Source organism: Aptenodytes patagonicus, chromosome 1 (assembly GCF_965638725.1).
Source record: "Aptenodytes patagonicus chromosome 1, bAptPat1.pri.cur, whole genome shotgun sequence".
Lineage (NCBI taxonomy): Eukaryota > Metazoa > Chordata > Aves > Sphenisciformes > Spheniscidae > Aptenodytes > Aptenodytes patagonicus.
The window spans coordinates 45,112,529-45,128,084 of NC_134949.1; the positions used below are offsets into that span (position 1 = coordinate 45,112,529).

At 54.4% G+C, this 15,556-nt stretch overlaps 2 protein-coding genes across 2 annotated transcripts; both read left to right on the top strand.

Annotated features, from left to right (window-relative positions):
* Nucleotides 1-2,156, top strand: MYF6 (myogenic factor 6). The gene is made up of 3 exons (XM_076333641.1): nucleotides 1-831; nucleotides 1,105-1,195; nucleotides 1,483-2,156. The coding sequence occupies exons 1-3, from the start codon at nucleotides 313-315 to the stop codon at nucleotides 1,599-1,601; spliced, it is 729 nt and encodes a 242-aa protein (XP_076189756.1). The 5' UTR covers nucleotides 1-312; the 3' UTR covers nucleotides 1,602-2,156.
* A 6,153-nt stretch (nucleotides 2,157-8,309) lies between these two features.
* On the top strand, nucleotides 8,310-10,165 carry MYF5 (myogenic factor 5). The gene is made up of 3 exons (XM_076328666.1): nucleotides 8,310-8,938; nucleotides 9,450-9,525; nucleotides 9,673-10,165. Exons 1-3 carry the CDS (start codon nucleotides 8,432-8,434, stop codon nucleotides 9,864-9,866), a joined length of 777 nt encoding a protein of 258 aa, XP_076184781.1. The 5' UTR covers nucleotides 8,310-8,431; the 3' UTR covers nucleotides 9,867-10,165.
* The last annotated feature ends 5,391 nt before the right edge of the window (nucleotides 10,166-15,556 follow it).

Sequence of the window (15,556 nt, forward strand, 5' to 3'; positions counted from 1 at the left end):
TTTATTTTTCGTTTGTTTCCCTTTTTGGTTTTTTTTTGTTTTTTTTTTCCTAATTTGCCTCCCTCCCCTCGTGCCCCCCCTCCCCCTTCTAAATAGGAGATGTTCTCAGGACAGCGCCCAGGAGACTGGCTGGAATCAGTTTTGGAGGGTGATGCACCGCGACAGCTAAAAGTTGGGTAGGGTTTCAGCAGCTCCTATATAAAGCAGGGGGGACTTATGTCACTGCACTAATTAAATTCCATCTGGGTTGTTCCTCGGGGTGTTTTTGAGCCTGCCACCCAACTCAAGCAGGCAGAGAGGCCGAGGGACAGCATGATGATGGACCTTTTTGAAACTGGCTCCTATTTCTTCTACTTGGACGGGGAGAATGGAGCCCTGCAGCAGCTGGAGATGGCAGAGGGATCCCCACTGTACCCAGGCAGCGATGGCACCTTGTCCCCCTGTCAGGACCAAATGCCGCCAGAGGCCGGCAGTGACAGCAGTGGAGAGGAGCATGTGCTGGCACCCCCGGGACTACAACCCCCTCACTGCCCCGGCCAGTGTTTGATCTGGGCTTGTAAAACTTGTAAGAGAAAGTCGGCCCCCACGGACAGACGGAAAGCAGCCACCCTGCGGGAGAGGAGGAGACTGAAGAAGATCAACGAAGCCTTCGAGGCTCTGAAAAGGCGGACTGTGGCGAACCCCAACCAGAGGCTGCCCAAGGTGGAGATCCTGAGGAGCGCCATCAGCTACATCGAGAGGCTGCAGGACCTCTTGCACAGGCTGGATCAGCAGGAGAAAATGCAGGAGATCGGGGGGGACCCCTTCAGCTTCAGCCCCAAGCAGGGAAATGTAAGCACCGCCGCTTGATTCCTCCCGCCGCCCCGGCATCCAGCTGCGAAACCGCCGTGCCCGTCCCCTCCCCTCCTCCTCCTCGGCACGGCCTCTGCGGCGGCCCGGGCGGCCGGGCAGGCTGGCGGGCGCGGAGGGGGCTCCTCGAGGAACGTGCGAGCTCCTCGGGCCTCCAGCGGGCAGCCGGCCGGCCCCGGGGAGCCGCGGTCCACTTTACTAATACCCCTCCTCTCCCCGTGTCTCCCCCCTCCCGCCCCCGTGTGTGTGCCGCAGATCCCCAGTTCAGACTTCCTGAGCACCTGCAGCTCCGACTGGCAAAGCGTTTCTGACCATTCCCGAGCCCTAGGAGTCAGCCCCAAGGAAGGTAACTCGCACCGCGGCCGCCGCCCTCCGTACGCGCGGCGGAGCTGCCGCCGCCGCCGCCGCCGGGCCGTGCTCACCCGCCGCCCCCGCTGCCGCGCGCCCTTCCCTTGCCCTAACGGTCGCAGCCCCTCACGGTCGCGAACCAAACGGTCGCGGCCCAAACGGCCGCGGCCCCCAACGGTCTCTCACCCTCCTGCGCCCGGGCTCTCCGCCTGCTGCGAGCCCTGCGCCTCAGGCGCGGCGAGGAGGAGCGGTTTGCTCTTTAATCCCTTTTCTCTCGTTGAGCAGGAGGCTCCATCGCCGAGTCGTCGGCCTCCAGCAGCCTTCGCTGTCTCTCTTCCATAGTGGACAGTATTTCTTCCGACGAGCCCAAACTGCCCAGCGTGGAGGAAGTGGTGGAGAAATAAATCCGGTTGCTCTGGTAGTATATTTAACGGAGATGGAGCCCCCACCCCCTTCCCTCTAAACTAAGTAATGAAGCAAATTAACACAGTGGAAAGCCCAGGCAGGGGCCTTGTTAAGGTCGAGTCAAGGTACACCTACACCAAGGAAAATGGCTCCCACTGACTCGAGCCAAACAGACTTTCCCCCTTTTTCTTTCCTCCTTTTTTTCCCCGAGTTTTGTTTTCTTTAAATTGTGTTGCATAGACCACCCCTCCTCTTTTTCTTTCTTTTTTTTTTTTTTTTTTTTTTTAATTTAAGATACTTACCTGTGTACCGGTGATCCGCTTTGTCTGAGACTCACCGGAAAGTTCATTCCTGTCTGAGTGAAGCTGTTGGTTGCATTTCGTGTTAGTCGTATTTAAAGAGTTCCCGCCTCGTTTCGTTCCTGTAAATAATTTTAGTACTGTCTTTTCTTTTGTAAACATAACAAATATATATTTAAATGATGGAATGTGATATTGTATATAAGAACAGACGGATTTCTTGGATTGTAAAATAAAGCTCTTTGTGTTACAGTGCTTCCCTCCCCTCGTAATTAAATAATAACTCGATCCCGGAGTTAAAACCCGCCACTGACTTCAGCGAGATGAAGCCCCGAGGAGTCAGACATACGTAGCCGAGACACGACCCGTGTGACCGGAGGCAGCTCTCAGGACAGATTTTTCCTTCGTTTTCTCCTCTAAGGAGCGTCCCTCCTAACCTAGGACCGCGCCCGCGGTGTTAATTACCCGCCTCCCCCGTTTGCTCCCAAGGGACGCCGGGCAGGCACGGGTGGGTGCCCGGGCAGGACCCCGCAGCCTGTCCGGCCGCCCGCAGCGCTCCGCGGCCCGTTTCCTCGCTGAGCTTGTGGAAAGCGCGTCCGCCCCTGGAAAGCGGTGCTGCTTCCCTAAAATGTCCGACAGTGCCAGTTGCGTAGCTCGCCAGGCAAGGGACGCTTCTTGGGCCTTGTCCTGCACATGGTGGGTGAGCTTAGAAAGGGGAAGCGCAAAGAGCCCCCCCGGTCCTTGAGAAGAGAGAGGCTCAGCGCCTCTCACCTTTTCCTCTCGGCACCGGAGGACTTGAACCCGGGCCTTGTCTGCGGCAAAACTGATGGGCCTGCTACCCTAACGGGGCAGCAAAAGGCCGTGACAGGAGCCCGCTCCCTTGGGGGCTGTGGGGCCGTGATTTCTTCCCAGGAAAGGTAACTCCCCTTGACTTCCTGGAGCCTGAGGGAGAAGAGAATGGGGTCCCTCAGGGAGGAAAGAGTTAAGCGGCCGAAAAGGGGTTGGGGGGGGGGGGTAACAACATATGAAGCCTTTCACTCAGTGATGTGAAAAAACACAGCCTCTCCGAGGATGGTGGAGTGGAGCTGCTCACAGTCGGAGCGTTACGGTTTGTAACGGATTGTTTATACCCCGGGAAGGGGCGACCGTCAGGAAAGGGCACGGCTCTGCCCTACGCACACGCGGGGCTCGCCAGAGCTGACAAAAGCAAAGGGACGCTACTTCAGCTCTGCTCGCGGGCGCTCTCCTCGTCAGCTTTAACCCTTGATTTATTTTTTGTTTTTGTTTTTTGAAAGGTCACAGCCACGTTTCTGGAAGGTCTCGCCCTTCTCGGCCGGCACCGGCACGGGTACGTCCGTCTGAAGGGGAGCCTCTTGCGAGAGACTGCCCTGAGAGCTGGCTCTCGTCGCGGTGCCGTCCGCTCTCCCTTTTTGTGCCGCCGTGGCCAGCCCGGGTTTTAAAACGGTTAAGTACTGGCTCTAAAAGCTCTCTGCTGAGATGCTCTGCTGTAAGGAGTAATTGCGGCGGCACAGTGTGGTGGGCACGTAGTGATTCGACAGTTTCCCCCTTTTTCTCGTTTCAAATAAACCCCTTTGCCTCAGGGAACTCTGGGGCGCTTCAGAAAGCGGCGCTTCGGAGAACGCGGGTCTTTACGTGCAATCTCTGCATTTTAGCGAAAGAGCGAAGGTGTTACAGTTTGCTTCTGTAGCGAAGGGACTTGATCAGCGACAGAGTAGTTCAGATCGGGTTAGCAGCTCGTCGCCTTCCTCAATAATTCGTTCCGACCCCCGCCGGGTCAGAGAGAAGGGCTACACGCAGCTCACTACCGATGCGGCACCGGTCGAACCAAGCCCCGCAGGACCCGCTTGCCGCAGGCAGCAGGGGAGGAGCGGTGTTGAAGCACCCCCGAAACCACAGTGTCACGCCAACACCCCTCCAGCCTACTGCCAGGTTTGCCCTCAGCCCAGCATTAACCTCAACGAACTGGCCCGTCCGCCCGGCAGGACCCCCACGGCAGGGTCTCCTCCAGCAGCAGGGTAACTTGAGCGATTGTTTGGAGTAAGTTTGCCTAAAGGAAGGTTTTTTTTCATTAAATAAAGAAAATACCTCCCGAAGAGACTCTCCGTGACCCCCGCGGCTGCGGCTGACGTGCCGGGCTTCCCAGTGAAGGTCCTCAGTGTGTTTGCAATTAAAATGTTTGTGTTTGATATTAATAACGATAATCTTTGCCTAAGTCCCGAGCCAAAGCAAACAGGCCCCTGGAATCACAAATCAAAGGGTAATAACTGGGTAAGGACAAGAGGTTTGTGATTTAATCAAGTCTTTTTCCGGAGGGGCCGCGCACAAAAGTCATCGAAGTTTTTACACGAATGCAAGTGCCCCCCCCCCCCCCCCCCGCCGCTCCCTCCTTCCCGCTGCAGTTTATTTAACACGATAGACGCGGGCTGGAGCGCTGCTCCAGGAAAGCCCGTGATAAACACCGGCCTCCCTCGCCTCTACCTGCTCCGCTCCGCCAGGAAGCCACCTGCTCGCTCCCCGAGGAGAGCAGGGCTGCGGGAGCACCGGCGGCCCGCGGTGAGGGGCGGCCGCCGCAGCGGCGCGGGGGTGCCCGGCCCGGCGCGGCAGCGCACCGCCGCCCGCCCCAGCTGCCTGCGGGGCCGGGAGCGCCCCGCTGTGCCGGCTGCACACGGGGAAGCGATGGGTGAGGGGAGACGGGGTGTCTGCAGTGCCGCTGCCTTGTCACCGCTCTCCTCTGAAGCGACGCGACCGAGTGTTTAAAGCCTTGGTTTTTATCGTGCATCTTTATTCTCCTCCGTAACACCGCCCGCAACCCGGAGAGGGAGGAGGGCAGCCGGCAGCGGGCTTTATTTTCTGAGGTCGAAGGCAAGGCGGGCAGGCGCCGACGCAGCAGCTATTTCCACGGGGAAAACTCCTGCTTGGATCGCTGCTGCCTTGGGGAACCCGCACGATTTTTCCAGAGCTTCCACCTTTCTGTGGAGAATGAGCTGGGGAGTGGGGGGCAGGGGAGGGAGGAGGTTGAATAATTGAACCATGTGCTCGCTGGGACGTCCCTCCGATAGCAGGAACTAGCAACTTTTCCCAGTCTCAAGGCTGCTAAAAACCCCCTCGTGTCCCTTTGATCTCTCTTGGGAGTCCCAGAGTGCCAGCAGAGGCCAATGCCTTCTTCAGCTGTCTTTATACAAATCCCTCTGGCAGGTACTAATGTGTTTACTTAGGTGCGCACGGTTCCCAGCGCTGGGGGGAACCAAACGTTTCTCACACGGCTGGAAGCGCCCGGCCACAACAGCCCAACTGGGAAACAGTTTTGCTGGCGGGGCGGTGCAGGGGAGCCCTCGCCGCCGGCACCGGCACCCACCGGCCGCGGGAGGGGAGAGGCGGGGGGCGAAGGCGGCACGGAGCGACGCGGCTGCTGCTCCCCTTGTGTCGGGCGTCGCCGTCCCCGCACGCACCATTAAATAAAATACACCCCTAAATAACGCTCTCGCTGCCGGTCGCTGTCCCGCACCGGGGCCCGGGCGTTCACCCCGGCGAGGCCGGCGGTCTGCGGGGGCACGGCGCAGTGCTTTGAAGAGGTGCGGGGTGCTCGCTGAGGGCGCTCCGCAGGGCCGGGGGCGGGCACGACGGGGCGCGCTCAGGTGGGTCCCAAACACCTCTCCCCCCGCCCCCCTCCCGGCCCGGTGACTTATGGTTTCGGTCGGGTTTTCTTTGTTTAAATAGAAAGGCATGGGGCTTGGAAAAAGATTGCGCGCTCCGCAAGCGGTCCCCACATGGGATTGAATCCCTCCAGAAATAGGTGCGGCACGGCAATTGCTGCGGAGCGGAGAGGGTTGGGGTGAGGAACACCATTTAAAGAGGTCCTGACACGTTCACCATTTTCTCCCTGCCCGTCCAAAACAGCAGACAGTGCCTGGTGCTCAGGCTGTTCCCGCTTTCCGGACTTGAGCCTCCCGTCTCCTGAAATGCAGCACTATCCGCGCCCCCCCGCGCCCCGTCCTCCCCAGCAGCCTCATTAGCCAACCTTGTAGTTTGTGTTTTCTCTCCCCTTTCTTTAGTTCCACTCGCCTACTGCACTTTTGCAAATTTGTTTTGAGATCACTTTACCAGAGGAGCCGGGGGCTCTTAAGGGATACTAATTACAGATTTTTTTCTTCCTGAGCGACCGGCTCTTCCATCCTTTCTTCCCCTTCCCCCAAAATATTCAAGGAAAAAGGAAACAAATTCTCCTAGCTCCTCAAATACTTTTGGGAAAAGACATGTTTCTTAACAACCCCAGCCCCGCTGGATTGGGAGTTAAAGCTGCGAGCTAAAGCTCTGCACGCCAGGAGAGCGGGACCCGGAGGGTTGGCATTGTGCACCGGGAGGTCCACGGTGCACGCTTGGAGATAAAGCCCCTAACGGCGAACAGAACTGCTACCGGCACTTTAAAGATGAAGTTTATTTGTGCACAAAGCCTAAATCTGTAAACAGGTCTATTTTAGCCAGCGCAAACGTGGTAAAACAAATTGTGTCTGTGCACGCCGCAGCCCAGTGAAGAGTTCAAGTTACTGCCGAGCAGAAGCCCTTCTGAGGGACGGTTTCTTAGGAAAACAACAGGGAACTGCCGTGTTTCAGATGTGGCCCAACTAAACAGCAACCTGCAGCTCGGAGCGGCAGAAACCTGAAATTCTGAGCTTTCCCCTTTCTGTAACTTTACTCCTTTATCAACTTTCTGCTTTTCCTACAGTATTCATTTCAAAGGGGGCTCCCCCCGTTTATGGCCCCAAATAAACCGAAGCAGTGCAGATGTAGCCTTCCCCAGCCTTTGGACAATTATGTATCCGCTCGTAGGAAGAAGGGTGTGTGCTGTGCATGTTTTCTTCAGGAAAAATTTTAGCCTAAGAGTGGAAATCTGCTTTTTTTTTTTTTTTTTTTTGGGGGGGGGAGGGAACACACACGGACACACACACGACAGGGAGCAGATGGGGTCTATCCAGCCGCAGCCCCTGCCCCGGCCGCAGCTCCCGACCGCTCTCCGCCTCGCCCGGGCGGATCGCAAGGCTTTCCAGCGGTGTGCGCTTGTGCAAGACACCTCTCTAAGGAGGTGTTCCCTACCCGCCTTGCTCACTTGAAGAGCGGCTCCTTGAGACAACCGGATCGACATGCCCTCCGCGTTACCTCTTCCTGAAGAAAGGCTAACTGAAGACGCCTTTTTCCTGGGCACACAGACCGGCTCCGTAGCGTTTGAACCGCGGCTGGGTCACTTGCTCTCCGTTTGAGTTTAACCTAGGTCACATAATTTTATTCCCAGGTAGGGAAGGTTTCCTTTGCCTTCTCATAATATTTTCCTCAACTACAAAAGCCACCTGGATGAAACCAAAGGATTCCTGCGCGTTAGCAAATGCCTGTTAAATGGCTTCATTACCACTCTAATGACCCTTGCACCGCTCCGCTCAGCTACTGCTGCGGCTGGAGCTCTGCAAAGCTTTTGTCCCCGACTTGTGTAAAGTTACTTAGGGATTGCGGGGTTAGACATTTTACACTTCCAGGAGGGGTTTGTTGCACTGGCAGCTGGGACGCATCTGTAACGGTACAAGTTTGCCTGAAAGCAGAAAATTAGCAAGCCCAAGGCACTGCTCGACTGTTGTGTCTCTAGCAGCACCAGGTCACACGAGTAGGAGAAAGAATGGGAAGGGGATTTGTCTCGGAGCAAATACGTACACTTTTCTTTCGTGAGTACCTTTCCCTGCCACCCGATCCGACAGCACTAAAATCTGGGCTTCCCCCCTCCTCGTCTCTCCTGGCCACACGAAGCTGTGCATTTTTGTCCTCTAGTTTGTAAATTTAAACGGTTGGTGCCACAGCTTTAATTACAGGACAAAGCTCTCCCCAAGATAAACGAACGAATCTTAGGTCTGAAAAGAGGGATAAATTGTTTCAGGTTAGACCTGGACCACGGGCTGTGGGGAGTGAAGATACGCAAGTAGACACTGTAGGTGCTAGGGGGTGTGTGTGTGTGTGTCTACGTTAATTCCCCCCCGGGGAAAGCCAGCGTCCCTCCCGCTGCAGCGTGCGATGGAGATGGGAACGTAGGGACGAGGAACGGCTCTGCAGGAAATGTCAGCGGTTCGCGAGCGTCCACTGCCCCTCTTTCTCTTGCCATACCACAACTGCAAATTCCCAGACTTGGTTTAAACTTCGGAGAGGTCGCAACCGGTTCTTGGGAGGTCGTGCATTAGAGAAGTGCCCAGCTCACCGCTCTCCAAAGGAGCGGTGCGGAGCAAATTGTCTCCTGGAGGCTGGAGGGGGCTTGCCCAGACAGCCCCCGGCAGGGGATGTGGTGGGATATGCTAATAAAGACTGGCCGCCGCGGACCAGCCTCCCTTTACATGTATATATAAGGGCCCCCCGCATCAGCCGAAGGACACTTCGTCTCAGGTCGCTAATTACTGAGGAAATTGCCCCAGCGCGCTGCAGAGCGCCTCGCCGAGAGCCGGTGGCTGCCGCCCCACACTGACGCCTCCGCTGCAGGGATGGAGGTGATGGACAGCTGCCAGTTCTCCCCCTCCGAGCTCTTCTATGACAGCTCCTGCCTCTCCTCCCCGGAGGGCGAGTTCCCCGAGGATTTCGAGCCCAGGGACCTGCCTCCCTTCGGCGCCCACGAGCCCCCCGAGCCCGCCTGCTCCGAGGAAGAGGAGCATGTCCGAGCTCCCACTGGCCACCACCAGGCCGGCCACTGCCTCATGTGGGCTTGCAAAGCCTGCAAGAGAAAATCCACCACAATGGACCGGCGGAAGGCGGCCACCATGAGGGAGAGGAGGAGGCTGAAGAAAGTGAACCAGGCGTTTGAGACCCTGAAGAGATGCACCACTGCCAACCCCAACCAAAGACTCCCCAAAGTAGAGATCCTGAGAAACGCCATCAGATACATCGAAAGCCTCCAGGAGCTCTTGAGGGAACAAGTAGAAAACTACTATCACCTGCCGGGACAGAGCTGCTCCGAACCGACCAGCCCCACTTCCAGCTGCTCCGATGGGATGGTAAGAGAGGGGCAGGAGCGATGGGGCTGTGGGGACCCCAGGAAGGCCCGCGGGCAGGTCCCTCTCGGCCCAGCGTCGTGGGACCTGTCCCGTGGGTGTGAGACGGGCCGAATGCAGCCGGACATCAGGAAAAGGCGGACGGTTTGGGTTAAAACAGGCCCCTTCTCAGATTTAACGCTGAGCATGCACATGGGCTTTCCGGGAATGCATGGGGGGACGGTAACGCTGCCAGAGGGCACCCAGCAAGCTCCCCAGCCCCCGAGGGCTCGTCTTCCCCTCCCCGCCCAGCCTAGCGCGGCGCAGCAGAGGGGTGAGGCGTGGGGCGGGGGGAGAAGGGGAAGGCGCTGCCCAGTGGCAGCCTGGCCGGGGAGCTGCTGCCCCACTCCCCCGCGGGCGCCGGAGCACCCTCCCCACCGGCCTTTAAGGCGCTTTCCCTCCGGGGAAGCGTCCCACTGGCCCCCGGGGGGGCGGCGGCGACCGGGCCGGCAACTCGCCCCTCGCTGTCTTGCAGGCCGACTGCGGCAGCCCCGTCTGGTCGGCGAGAGGCAGCAGCTTCGACGCCGTCTACTGCTCCGAGATGGCTCACGGTAAGCCCGACCCGCCGGCAGCCGCGGGCGCGGTGGGTGGAGGCGGGGTCCGGGGGGGCCGGCCCGCTCCCCTCGGCACTTGGGGAGGGCAGCGCGGGACCTCGCTGTAACGCGCTGCCATATCCCTCCCCCCCACCCCGGCCGCAGGGTATGCCGCCGAGCAGAGCAGCGCCCTGTCCAGCCTGGACTGCCTCTCCAGCATCGTGGACCGCCTCTCCCCGGCGGAGGAGCAGGGGCTGCCCCTCCGCGACGCCGACTCCCTCTCGCCCAGCGCCAGCATCGACTCGGGGCCGGGAACGCCCGGGACGCCGCCGCCCCGACGGACCTACCAGGCGTTATGAGGGGCCCGGGGGGGCCGGCACCCCGCGCCTGCCGCCGCCTCCGGGGCCGCTGCCCTCTCCCCGGGGCCGCTGCCCTCCCCCCGGGGCCGTCCCCCTCGCCCAGCCGCGTCCAGCAAACGCTTCTCGGGCGAGAGGGGCAGCCCCAGCGCCGCTTGGCCCGCCGCCTCCCTCCGGGGCTGGGGGCGAAGCGCCCCGCCGGGCCCCGGCCCGGGCTCCCCCCGGGGCAGACAGACCCTGGGGCTCGGGACACACGCGCTACCCTGGAAACCCCGCTGCAAATAAAACGTGCTGTTAAGAGAGCTGTCTGGCCTGCTGGTTCTTTAAGTGCATTCCCTGGTACCGGGGAGGGCAGCGAGACCCGGCTGCGGGGTACCCGCCAGCATCCGTGTTCGGCCCCAGCCCAGACTCGGTCACCCCCGGCTCCTGCCTGCATGGGGACCTGCCTCGTCACGGCGGTCCTGGGCCGGGAGATGGAGCGTCTTGCCGGGCTGGGGCCTGGGGGCTTGTTTCTCCCATCACTGGCGGGTATTATTCTGAGACGGCTGATGGAGGAACAAAAACGTGGAGGGTCAAATTCTCCCTCCACTCCTGTGCTGCTATGGGCAGAATTTCCTTTATTTTCTGCAAGAGTAAAAGTAATATTTCATAGTTGTCTTCCTTTTTTTTTTCTTTTCTCCACACCTCCCCCGCCCCCAGCAAAGCCCTTGTTTCTTTCCCTGGGTATGAAGACTGAAGACGTATTCCAGGATTTGGCCCTAAGATTGCACGGTGACTCTCCTCTGTAAAACAACTGTATGATCTAGCTCTGATACTCGGTCGGGGAATTTTACTCTCAGCCACTCTCAGTGCTCTGGCAGAGATAAATTTAGTAAAGTTTGCAAGAACGAACCACAAATATCTCTTTCACAATCCACAAGGTACTTTTCACAGTATTCAGAAGGCAATATAGATCTATTTGCTCCTAACGACTTCGGTCCCACCAGCCAGGATGAAAATTCATTACTCTTTTTACAGGGGTTTAGAAACAGCCAGATCAAGTCTTCATGAGTTTCAGAGTTAACAAGTATTTCCTTCCAGGCACTAAATCTAAGTCTTTCTACCATGAAAAATTTCCAGCCCTTTGCACTGCTCTAGTTGTAATCCAAAACTTTTCGAGCCCCCCCAAAAAGACAGAGATGAAATGGGGAGATGGGCTCCTTCAGTGCATCCAGAAATGTCTGCTATGATAACACTCTGAGTGGGAAGGGATATACACCTCACTAGTGTGGGATAAGGACTTATTTGCCATTTGTGTTTATGTCATTAGCACTGGGGGGCCAAGGGGCCTGGAAGTGGTATTTCACCTCTGATAAATCTTTCACTAGAACCCAGCCCAGCTTAGTCATGGCACCAAAAGTTACCACCTGACTGCTCCCTGGCAGCATCTCTGAACTGAGGATGAAGGAAGCCTAGCTTAGGGATGGCCCTGTCCTCGCAGCACACCGAGGGGCTGTGTCCCCCCAAAAGGGCTGCAGAGAAAGGGAGGTGGCACCTACCTGCCTGAGCCGCTCAGCTGGGCAGCAGGCAGCTGTGCTTCTGACACAGGGCAAGGCCAGCCTGCCCCCTCCTGCGCGGCTCCCTTCAAAATCACTTTCTGCCCTTGCTGTGTAACCTTGAGGTAAGTGTTTTCTTTCCCGCAGAGTAATTCAGGAGGAGCTTTTTCCAGAATGGGCTTTCTGTATATATAGATAGGTTCCAAGTAGTCATAGAGTAGAAAAAGTGGTTTGAAAACCCTGGATTGAGATCATGCAGAGGTACAAACAAGGTATTCGCACACTCTTGTCATTACAGATGCTTTAGGAGTATGCAAGTGCCTTAACTTAACACAGCCTTTCTTGGTTACGGGCAATCACTTCCTGAGCCTTCTGTTCATAGAAATCCTTACGCAAGACTCTGAACGTCACTGGTTTTATTCATGATTTCTCACACATTGCTGCAGTGCTGCAGTGCTCACTCCTCTCAACCAAAATACCGTCCCAAGGATACTGCTTATGGCCAGGATCTAATACAGTGCAGATCATTTTAAATGATGGTTTAAAATGACCTAAGTTGGAGAACTTTCAGCATTTCATTCTGCACTGTGCTGACCTTGGCAAGCGATCGCCTGTGAAGTATGCAGAGTAACACTAGCAAATCACATGTTGGTAATGTACACCTCTCTTTGGCTGGCAGACATTTTAAGAGTTGCAAAAAGGTCAATACTTCTGAGAAGTAGCTTTTCGGAGAGTGAGGAGAAGTATCCCGTCTGTGGGATGTTTGTCCACAGCCTCCTCAGTCCTACTAGACTAGATTACAACCTGAGGGTTTTGTTATACACACCAAGAAAACAAGCTCTTAATTACAGGACATCTATAAACAAAGCTCCTGTGAGCCACACTGTGCTGTAATCCTCGGAAGGAGTGGAAGTTAGCACTGTGAAACCACCTTTAGCCCACGAATTGGGAAGAACAAGGTGTAAAAGGCTGCTGTTTTGGGAGATACACTATCAGATTTTGCATATTCAGTAATAATAATAAGTGTAACTGAAAAGAAAGATTTGTATTCTATGTGAATCACGTTCATTTAAGGAAGGCTGTGCCCACAAATACACGAGAAGATGATAGTCTAGACAACCTGAGCTCCACCTCTCTCAACTCCTACTACCTGGCTGAGTGCTGCAGGCTCTCTAATGGCATGCAGTGATCTCGCAGGCAGGCAGGCAGGTGGAGGGATGCCTCATGGTGTCAGAATAACAACACAGAAGCTGCAAGTTTTCTGACTATCACTCACTGCAATGAAAAGCATAATTCTGTGCAATTTTAAAAACAAAATTAATTTTTTATTTTAATTTCACCTCTGAAAATCATGCTTTCTTGGCTTATATTCTGACCGAGGGAGGCAGCCGTGCTTTTTGTGTGTGTGTGTGAAGGTCTTCTTGTATCTTTTATCTTTTGTTAAGAAACCAAACGGAGATCTTCAGTGAAATACATATTTTAATCTCAGATCAAAAGGCCCACTGTACATTACAAAACTGACATAGGAACTTAGCAAAGATCTCTTAAATGCAACATCAGGACAAAAGTCCTGCTTGCTCTATGTTTGTATTTCTGAGCTGCTTGTGTGGAAAACCACTCATTTTCTCTGTAGGAAAAGATCAACCTCTTTCTTCTCCTGTGGTAAGGCTTAAAAGCGATAAACTTTTAGTAATTAGTTCTTGGAGGATGAAGGGGTCTTAATTCATACTGTTTGTCAAAATATGTCTAGGAACACCCCAAATTCATGGCTGCATTTTGGGGGAAATTCAGCATCTTTGCCTTCCCAGCTCAGCCTGTTTGTCAGGAGCAGTCAGACTTACCCACAGCAGGCAGCCGACTTCTCCCCACCCCAGACCTGCTCCCTCCCCTCCTCCTCCTCCTCTGCAGAGCTCTTGACTCGCTCATCACTTCTCCTTACTCCTCTCAGCCGGACCTTGGGGTCCCGCAGGAGGACCCGCAGCTGGCCAGCTGATGACTGCTGACCTTTGGCAGGCTCTGCACGGGGTATCAGCCTTACAGCTGGCCACAACTGCCTTCCTGGCAACTAAAGACCTAATGAGCTTGGCCAGCTGGAGACTGGGCTGGGATCCTGCTGGCTAATTTGACCCTGTGTGAGGGATGGAGGAGTTCACCCCCAAATGTGGAGGGGGGCAAGCAGCGCATCTGTCCACGTGCTGCCCTGGGGCACCAGGGCCAGGCTCCTCCTGCAGCCAACTGGATTAGTGGAATGAGTGAAAAAGAGACTGCAGAGCTGTTTTTCTTGTGCTTTATTTCAGTTTTCGGTTGAGTATTAGCTTAGGCTTCGCTAGCGGCCTTCTTTGCCCTCACTACATCTCATGCTGTTCTCTCCATTCAGTCCAAGAGATAAACCCATCCACCAGACCAGGGCTGGCCTGAGGGAGTTACTCCCCTTCCCAAACACAGTGTGATACATTTTCTCTTCATTCGGCAGGTGCTCCGCTTGCCTTCCTGCAGGAGGTTATGCATCCCGGATGCTGACGGACCTCATGCCAAACCCACTGTACTGCAGAGTCCAGCTACTTTCTCAGGGGTCTTCTGCTTTCTGCTCCCCAGACCAGCCGATACGCACCATCCAGTCCTGGAGTCTGGTTTCGATTTGAGCCTTAGTAACATTTATGGACTGCCTGGCAATCTGCTGGAAGATGTTGGTGGCTATGATGCCAAAGGCGTTGCTCAGCTGTGCTTGAAGGAGGTGATAGTGGGCATGATATCTGAGGGTCAGCAAGTCCAGTGAGAGATCAGAAAAGTAGTTCAGTGTCTGAATTGAATCAAGTGCATTTGAATCTGATATTCTCTGAGAGGCCTTCAAAGCTGGAGTAGCAGCAGAGGAAAAAAAGTGTGGGTTTTCTCTTTATTTCTCTGATCTTCTTCTATGAATACATGCTTTTGAACTGATAATATTTTCTGTTTTAAAAGTCCATATAACATGTATGCTAAGCAAAAATTAAATCCCACAAAAAAGCTCTAAAACCTTTAGTTCTGATTTTTTTTCTACAGTGCCAAATCCTACTGCTTGCGGTGGGACTCAGCTACCTAGCAGGGACTCAGGAAGACAGCAAAGGTCTGGCTGGAATATAAAACTCAAGCTGGTGTGCCTGTTATACGTTATAGGGATCCAAAATGTGGATTAAATCAAGTTTGAATTCAGCCCATTGGCTTTGATTGTTTGATTCCACAGAATTTATTAAATGAGTAAATCACTAACTCCTTAATTAATGGTGAGCAAACAATGACTATAACTTCAATTACACCCGTGTATAGCTCAGTGCAAACGCCTCATTAGCAAATGCACCACTGCTCCAGCAAGAGGTTCCTTTTTTTGTAAATGGAAGTATTTGAATCTGCTGAAGAACAGTTCTGTTCCCCTCATTTCCATGTTTTAAGTAACCATATATGCAAGATGTCGTGGGTTTCTTTTTTTTTTTACTAGCATGAGAAAATATGAGGTTTGTTTTTTTCCTGTCCATTTTGTAATGCTTTGAGGAAATAGAAAGACAAACAGTATTTCCATTTTGAAAAGTATTTATTTCTACAATTGCTGTTTTGGAGCATCTTCAAATTGAGCTAACAGTGCAATTCTGAAACTCGCTGCCTGAGTGCTTTGAAAAGCAGAGAAGAAAATGTCTCTGCTGGCCATGATAAAGATGTATCCGAAGTATACATCTGAAATCTCTTCCTCAAAGTTAAGGCTTACGTGTAGACTTGTGGTAAACAGCTTTGTAGACAATAGATATCACAGCAAAAATTCTTTCTTAGATTTAACTGCGTTATCTCAGTGACTTGAAAAAGTAGCTTTAAAAACATTAAAACCCCTCAGAGGTGGCTAGCGTAGAGTCAGTCAGGCATCTGGGAGGTGGGTGCCTTTGCTCTGGTCCTCACAGTTGTTATTCTCTCTTCGTTGGATAGTATCAACCTGTTACTAGGAGCAGACCACCAAACTCCTTTCTCACCTGTGTGTATGCCCATCAAAGGCTGTTGTTCTGGCCCTATGACTCCTATGTTTCATTAAAGTTGTGTCCAAAATAAGCAGCTGGGAGTCCTTCAGGCCTCTTCTTCTCAGGTATATACAATGCTGTGAGCTCCCAAATGTGTGGGTGGTTTGCGTAGCTGCAAAGC

Coding starts and splice junctions, on each gene's coding strand:
- MYF6 (XM_076333641.1), top strand. CDS start 313: ATGATGATGGACCTTTTTGAAACTGGCTCCTATTTCTTCTACTTGGAC. Junction 832..1,104: donor TCAGCCCCAAGCAGGGAAAT/GTAAGCACCGCC, acceptor TGTGTGCCGCAG/ATCCCCAGTTCAGACTTCCT. Junction 1,196..1,482: donor AGGAGTCAGCCCCAAGGAAG/GTAACTCGCACC, acceptor CTCGTTGAGCAG/GAGGCTCCATCGCCGAGTCG.
- MYF5 (XM_076328666.1), top strand. CDS start 8,432: ATGGAGGTGATGGACAGCTGCCAGTTCTCCCCCTCCGAGCTCTTCTAT. Junction 8,939..9,449: donor CCAGCTGCTCCGATGGGATG/GTAAGAGAGGGG, acceptor GCTGTCTTGCAG/GCCGACTGCGGCAGCCCCGT. Junction 9,526..9,672: donor CTGCTCCGAGATGGCTCACG/GTAAGCCCGACC, acceptor CCCCGGCCGCAG/GGTATGCCGCCGAGCAGAGC.